Source organism: Camellia sinensis, chromosome 4 (assembly GCF_055761805.1).
Source record: "Camellia sinensis isolate YWXY chromosome 4, ASM5576180v1, whole genome shotgun sequence".
NCBI classification, from domain to species: Eukaryota; Viridiplantae; Streptophyta; class Magnoliopsida; order Ericales; family Theaceae; genus Camellia; species Camellia sinensis.
The window spans coordinates 201,966,938-201,974,362 of NC_138964.1; the positions used below are offsets into that span (position 1 = coordinate 201,966,938).

The window sequence follows — 7,425 nt, forward strand, 5'->3', positions numbered from 1 at the left end:
TATATAACAACAGATGTATATATATAACTTTTAAAAAAAAATTTGTTCATTAACAAGAGAGAGAGAGAGAGAGAGAGAGAGAGGGCTTCTACAGATCGAACCACGGTCTGTCCAGATCCAGATCGGTAGCTTCAGATCGATCGGAGATGAGAGAGATCTGTCCATCGGTAGCTTCATATCACGGTCTGTCCAGCAGATCTGTCCATCTTCAAACTTGTCCTATATACGGGGGCTGTGACACGGTGAGATGAGAGAGATGAGAGACGTGAGTGAGGGAGAGAGAGACGAAAAAGATGAGAGGCGTGAGAACAGAAGCGGTGAGGGAGAGAGATATGGGAGAAGCAGTGAGATGAGAGAGATGAGAGACGTGAGTGAGGGAGAGAGAGACAAAAGACATGAATAAGAGAGAGAGAATAGATGAATCAAAGATAAAGTATATATATAGAATATATAAATCATTCGGGGGACAAACGGGGCGGGACTCGAGGCCGGGGCCGGGGCGGGCCTGGACTGAAACATGTATCCCCGTCCCTGACCCGAATATCATTGGGAATTTTTTTTTTATCACCATCCCCAGCCCATCGGGGATATTTTTCAAAAAATAACCGTTATATTCAGGATCGGGAAGTCGGGTGCCCAGCGGACCGGTTTCAGAATGCCATCCCGACTCATGCCCACCCGCAAATACAGTTTAGAATGGCCAGTGGCGGAGCCTCCATCGAACCAGTGACCATGGTGAGGACAGGACAGGTGTGAGGGAGGGTGGGATAGCAATTTTTAAAATTTGTAGGAGAGAAGTGATAAGAAGTGAGTGAGTAGTGACTGAATACTCAGAAAAGGGGTTAGGTTTTGAAATAATTTAGTATCATCGTCATGAGCACTGAGCAGTTGAAGTTAGTTGGTTAGTTTCGACCTGGTAAGCATTGCCTCTTCTCTCTCTCTCTCTCTCTCTCTCTCTCTCTCTTCTTTTTTGCTTCCTTTTCTGATTGTGCCCCAACCCAGTTGATGAATTTGAGTCTACATATAAAATCGATCTTCAATGTTCTAGGGTTACTTCTGTGTAACTGAAGCTTAATTTGGTAATTAATGCTAGTCCTTTGATACCCATTTGTGGAATTCTTGAAAAAGCTAGTGGGTTCTGTATTTCTAGCACCATCAATGTCTCTGTGTAGCATTTATTACTGTTTCTGTGGACACCATTTTTCAGATTAATCTTTATTTGGCTTCTATCTCTTTACACTTAACCTTGCATTAGTTACATTTTATTATCTTTATTTTTTTGCACTCGGTTCGGTTTGATGCTAGTGGATTAGTAAGTTAGGTTAGTTCTTTGATGTTTCTCTATAAACTGCGAACCTTCATGCATTGGTTACATTTCATGGTTCAATGGTTGTACAATTGTGGTTTAATATTGTGAGCTTGCCTCCTCCTTTGGGAGCTTGTTGAGCTGTTAACTAATGCCATTGTTTTCTTCTTTGTCTCCCTTATGTTCTGAAAGGTTCACTTTCCTGTCTCTATGAAGCTTTTTAACTTTTTATTTTTTAATTACTCGATATTCGATTAATTTTATCTTTAGGTTTTGCTAAGCAGGAGTTAACTAGCTGGATTTGGATATGCCAGTAACATTGGATTCTTTTTTGATTCTTTAACCTCCTCTTGCCTCTATAAAGCTGCCAAGGTTACTTTGTTCCTTGCTTAGCCCTACAGAAAATTCTTTACCAGCTAACTTTGTCAAAACCCTCTTCAATTTGATAACTATATTTTTCCATCCTTCAAAGTTCAAACTATTGATTACACTTGTATGTCCGGGTTATAATTACTGTTGTTGGAATTGTCAACTAGGCAAAGCTCCACTGATTATTTTTTTTTGCGGTTCAAATTCATTGGAAAATGGAGACCAGTGGTAATGGGGAATCAGGGCCTGAAAATAGAGGTGGGGGCCTTTTGGATTGTTCATCTTTGGGAAACTTCAAGCCTCTGACATCGGACAAGGTTCTTGGAATGACAGTTGGCTCGGAACCACTGTACAAGCATTGGAATGCACCGAATTCATCGTTCAGTGGTGGTTGGACTCCACAGAATGCGGAAATTGTGAATTCTCTCATGTCTTCCCATGATCAGATTGATAGCTTCTCTTACACTGATAGTTTACTACAAAGTCGAGGAACAGATAGCACCTCTCGCCTTGTTCAGTTTCAATCGGATCAGTGCCTAGCAGAACTAGAGCCTAACCTTCCGTGCTTTGGCGGTGGAAGCTTCGCGGAGATTGATAATTTCTCTATCCTGAGTAGGTGCCGCTGGATTTCTAATTCTAGTTGTTCTGTTGATAGCATTAACAAGAGCAATATAGCATTAATGTCACAAAGTGAAGCTGATAATTATGCACAATCTCCAGAGGATTGCAAAGTTTTAGAAGAAGGAGCTATGAAACCTTCACCTGATGGAAAGAAAAGAAAAAGAGATTATGACGATTGGTCTCAATTTGCACGGTTAGAGGTTAGCTGAACTACTTCTAATTAATTTCCATTGTTCAACATCTTCATGTTTTCTGATTTTGTTTAGGTCATCATTTTTCTTTTTTCTTTTTTCTTTTTTCCATCAGAACATGAAAACAGAGCAAGAGAAGGACCAATGCAACAGACAGCAAGATGAGGCGAAACCGAAACCCAAGCAAAAGGCAGTTGCTAATACATGCGCTCAGGTAGTGGGTAAAGAAGTTAAAGATAGTTCCACTAGTGGGGATGCTCCAAAAGAAGACTATGTTCATGTCAGGGCAAAACGAGGCCAAGCAACAAACAGCCACAGCCTTGCAGAGAGAGTATGTTCCTGTCTATGATTTATTTTCATTCTTATTGTAAGTTTTGCTCTTTTTTTTTTCTTTTTTTTTTTTTCCTTTTTCCTCAAGATCAGTAGCCTATAACATTTTCTTGACCTGCAGGTGAGAAGAGAGAAAATTAGAGAACGAATGAAGTTTCTTCAAGACCTTGTTCCAGGATGCAGTAAGGTAAAGTTAGAATTATCTTTGAGAGATATTGATTAGCCTTGTGTATTCTAATAGCTTCTACTCGACTTTCAGATTACAGGGAAGGCAGTAATGCTTGATGAGATTATCAACTATGTTCTATCATTGCAACAGCAAGTTGAGGTATGCTCTTGAAGCTCAAAAAAAAAAAGTTCTGGCTCTTTATTATATTCATAAATTGGTAAGGGAATTCTGTTTCATAAGCTTATCTATTGTAAATTTGCAGCAATCACTAAAGATTATAAGCTATCTAATAGGCGGGGCACCTCATAGGGGCCGTAGCTGGGGATTTTTGTTAGAAATTGATACATCTAAATAGGATTAGTGAGACACAAAACACAAATAGGAATAAAACAATAATCAAAATCAAGCACACCCCAACGTCCACGGCCATTGTGGTTTCATTAATTACAATACAATATAGAGAGATGTGACGCTTCAGCTATAAATACATAGTATTAGGGTAATAGGGCAGAACTATGAAATATCAAAAGTATCTTACTCCAAAATTCGGGTGGGGTGAGACCTCCAATCAGGTAGTTAGTGTTCAACATTTATCAGAATCCACACTATCTGACAATTTTAACAAGGCGTTTCTTTCTCTTATCCTTTTCAAGGAATGCCTAAAATCATCTTCAGGAATAGAAGAAAACATTCTCTTTCAGGAATCCAATGAGACATGGTTGATCAAGATTGTTCGGACATTGACCAAGAATCATTCTGTTTCAGACTCGGTTAGCTTGGCATAATTGAGCAGACAATTTCCCATGATGCATATAGTCACTCTCACTTGCATATTGATTTAATAGCCAGAATGAACAAATTATGCCATTTTACTCGTTCATTCTCATTAATATTGATGATGAACTTGTCTTTTCTTGTAGTTTCTGTCTATGAAACTTGCCACTGTTTATCCTGAAACAAATGCTGAGCATGAACAGATTCTCTCAAGAGATGTAAGTAACCAAGCAATGATTTTATGAAATTCAATATTAGGGTTCATTTTTTATCTTTATCTCAGTTCATTCCCGTGTAGATCCATCATTCACAAGGCAGCAGTGCAGCTATTCTAGGTGAACTGGGAATGAGCTCTTATCGAAAAGAAATCCTGCAAGGAGCTTTGCTAGCTACCAAGACATCAAACCTTGAATCGCTAACCATGTCGAATGTAGGTTAAAGACATACTAGAAGTTACATTCCAAGCCCTTCTTCATCAGAGATCTAATTTGAAACAGCTACTCACAGGTGCCAAACATATGGGAAAATGAGCTTCACAATATCAGCCAGATAGACTTCATTTCTGACTTGGCACCTGAGAATCTGGAATCTAATGGTAGATTTCAAAATCTGATTTTTCTTTACATTTTTCAGTGAAGTTAGCTGATAATTTTTGAAAACTTTGTTGTCTTGTGCAGGTTGAATTGAAGCCATATATTTCATCGTGAATTAGAGGCTAATTATTTATAACAACGAATGCTTTCATTTATCCTTCTGTCAATTGCATTCTTAATATATGTGGTTCATTCATAGTCTTTATTGAAAAAAGAAAAGAACATATAGATCAAAAGCTGCTAACTTGGTTCCTCGAATTTTAGCAGAAGGTGCTTTGGTCAATGCAGATGGTGTGTCCAGTGAAACAATATTGTATTTGTGGTGAGACCTAACAGGAGAAGAATGATGATTGTTTACTTGGGAATTTTTTTGAAGTGCAAGGTTGTATTAGAGGCTTTCATGGGAGGTCATTTTACTTGCAATGCCGGGCTCCAAACCAATTGCAGAATTTTCTTTATTTGAGTGTAGAATGTTTTGCATAATTTTAGCTGAAAACACAATTTTCTGGGACTTGGCAAGTTTTACATTGAATGATCTACTAGTACGTTTCATATCATGATTCTCTGGGCTAAAAAATTAATGGTCCTTTGTTAATGCTTGTGTTTGTTGTTTTTGTAAACTAGAAACGAAACTTGTGTGGTATATTGTTTCATTTTCATAATAGTGGAATCAATTTCAAATTTTCAAAATTTATAGAAATGAAATATGTATATATATATTGTTTTTAAAATATGTTTTCATTCTCTTCCCTATTCTCCACAACAACCCTTCACCACCTCTGTCGAACCCTCCAAATTTTTTTTCTAGATAGAACATTTTCTACATATTGATAATAAAAAGAAAAATTAAAAAAATAAAAAACAAAAACAAAAACAAATAAATAAATAAATTATTTGAGTTGTAAAGGGCATGTATATGGAAAATGTCTCGTAGCTCAAATTTTGTGGCTCAAAAGTGGCTCAAATGGCCAAAACGACGTCGTTTTGGCCATTTGAAGTTAGTACAAATTACTGGTAATATTGATTTTTTCCTTCGCTTAATAAATAACAATGAGATATTACTAAACTTAAATCTTAAGAGTCCATTTGGATAAATGAGAATTTTAAATTAAAGAATTTGAGGTTAAATTTTGTACAATATTGGGAAGTAACTATTTTAGGTGGATTGAAAAATTAAAAAAGAAATAAGTTGAGATATAAATAATAGGGTGAATTACATTAGCAGCCCCTATAATTTGGGGTTTGTGTCCCTTTAATTCTTGACTTTTCAATTATTATACATTTGACTTTAAATTTTGAATCTTATTCTAAATAAGGACAATTGAGGTTATCATTGCTCAATTGCAAGGGTAAAGTTGTCAATTCGATAAAATATAAACTAATTTAACAAAAAAAATATATTAAAAAAAATATTTTTGAATTTTTAAAAATAATTTCTACCCACCAAAGATAAAATTATCTAAAACTGATAAATCTTTTAGACATTTATTTATTTATTTATTTTATCAAATTAATTTTTATTGTGTTTGGATGATAATCATGTAATGGATGGTTGTTAGGCTTTTAATATGTAATCGATATATTTAATATATGAAATGTTTTTAATTTTCAATTTTTTAATTTAATTCGTTTAGTAATGATATCAAAATTGTCACCATATTTGACTTTTAGAAAAATATAAACTAATTTGATGAAAATAAAAACAATCATTCATTACATGATCATTATCCAAACACAAAATAAAAATTAATTTGGTAAATAAATAAATGTTTAAAAAATTTATCAATTTTATATAATTTTATCTTTAGTGGGTAGAAATAATTTTTAAAAATTCAAAAATATTTTTTTAACATTTATTTTTGTCAAGTTACTTTATATTTTATCAAATTGACGACTTTGCCCTTAAAATTGAGCAATGATATCTTCAATTGTTCTTATTTAGAACAAAATTCAAAATTTATGGTCAAATATGTTACAATTGAAAAGTCAACGACCGAAGTGACATAAGGCCCAAACTTTAGGGACTGTTAGTGTAATTCGCTATAAATGATATATTTTAATAAAAAAATTCTATAAAACACACCACAAAAGTGTGTATTATATGTCGCAGTTATAATCTTTGTGGTCTTCATAACACATTGTAGTGTTGGATATAACTTAATTATAAATTTTTGTGATTGTTATTTTGGTTGTGAAAAAAGAAGTATTTGGTATGCATTAATGGTTAGTTATGACTAATTCTGATGTTAATTATGACTTATTACGATTGTGATTGTGTTTGTGTGTGTGTGTGTGTGTTTTGTTATGATTAAAGATGTGTTATTTGGTTATAATTTATATAGTGGTCATTTTAGTAATGAATGAAAATAATTTTGTTACGACATTTTATTATATTAATAATACAAAGTCATAGCTTGTATATAGTATACCCATTTTAGAGGTGTATAATAGAAGACCCATTTTAGTAGGTTCCTTGTGATTAGAAGGAAAATTTATAATAGAGTGACACTATTACAAGTTTAGAAATGAAATACTATTTAGTGTGTTTGATTTCAGTTTTTTGAATTCAGTTTTTTGAAAATTATGTTTTTTGTTTTTCGTGTTTTTTTTTTTAATGAATATGTTTGGAATTTTAAGCAATTTTTTTTATATTTTTTTAGATGCACCTTACTTTGATGTATCTAAATAGTAAAATATTTGTGAAAAAATATTTAAAAAAATTAATAAATACACAAAAATAAGAAAAATGTACTGAATTTTCATATTTTTTGGTATTTAGTATATTTTTTAAAGATTTTTTTTTCATAAATATTATATTTTTTTAAGTATATTTATGTTAACTGTGTCTAAAAATTTTAAAAAAAAATTACTTAAAATATTTAAAAAATAATTGAAAACATTAAAATACGAAAAATAAAAAAATAAAATTTTCTAAAAACTGTTTTATGAAATCAGAACTAAATAAACTGATTGTAATTTTATTAAAAATATATATGATATAATACTAATGTAATTATCAAAATTTCAGAGTCCTGTACCACTGGTCCCATTCTAGTTCTGTCCCTGCTGCTT

At 33.1% G+C, this 7,425-nt stretch overlaps 1 protein-coding gene across 44 annotated transcripts; it reads left to right on the top strand.

Annotated features, from left to right (window-relative positions):
* Window positions 1–720: 720 nt before the first annotated feature.
* On the top strand, window positions 721–4,910 carry LOC114257943 (uncharacterized). 44 transcript variants are annotated; one of them, XR_014328242.1, is made up of 11 exons: window positions 773–916; window positions 1,577–1,678; window positions 1,843–2,287; window positions 2,396–2,496; window positions 2,603–2,818; window positions 2,939–3,004; window positions 3,077–3,145; window positions 3,907–3,978; window positions 4,044–4,190; window positions 4,268–4,355; window positions 4,438–4,910. XR_014328242.1 is itself a non-coding variant. In XM_082867357.1 (11 exons), exons 3-11 carry the CDS (start codon window positions 1,891–1,893, stop codon window positions 4,440–4,442), a joined length of 1,146 nt encoding a protein of 381 aa, XP_082723483.1. In that variant the 5' UTR covers window positions 773–916; window positions 1,577–1,678; window positions 1,843–1,890; the 3' UTR covers window positions 4,443–4,910. The 44 variants fall into 44 exon arrangements, 24 of the variants coding, with proteins under 24 accessions (XP_082723480.1, XP_082723482.1, XP_082723476.1 ...); XR_014328231.1 differs by having other exon boundaries at window positions 4,059–4,190; window positions 4,258–4,355; XR_014328239.1 differs by having other exon boundaries at window positions 4,082–4,190.
* Window positions 4,911–7,425: the final 2,515 nt, after the last annotated feature.

Excerpts from the sequence above, each read along its gene's own strand:
- LOC114257943 (XM_028197767.2), top strand. The coding sequence starts at position 1,891 with ATGGAGACCAGTGGTAATGGGGAATCAGGGCCTGAAAATAGAGGTGGG. Across the intron at positions 3,005-3,076 it reads TTGTTCCAGGATGCAGTAAG|ATTACAGGGAAGGCAGTAAT; the intron begins GTAAAGTTAGAA and ends CTCGACTTTCAG. Across the intron at positions 3,146-3,906 it reads CATTGCAACAGCAAGTTGAG|TTTCTGTCTATGAAACTTGC; the intron begins GTATGCTCTTGA and ends CTTTTCTTGTAG.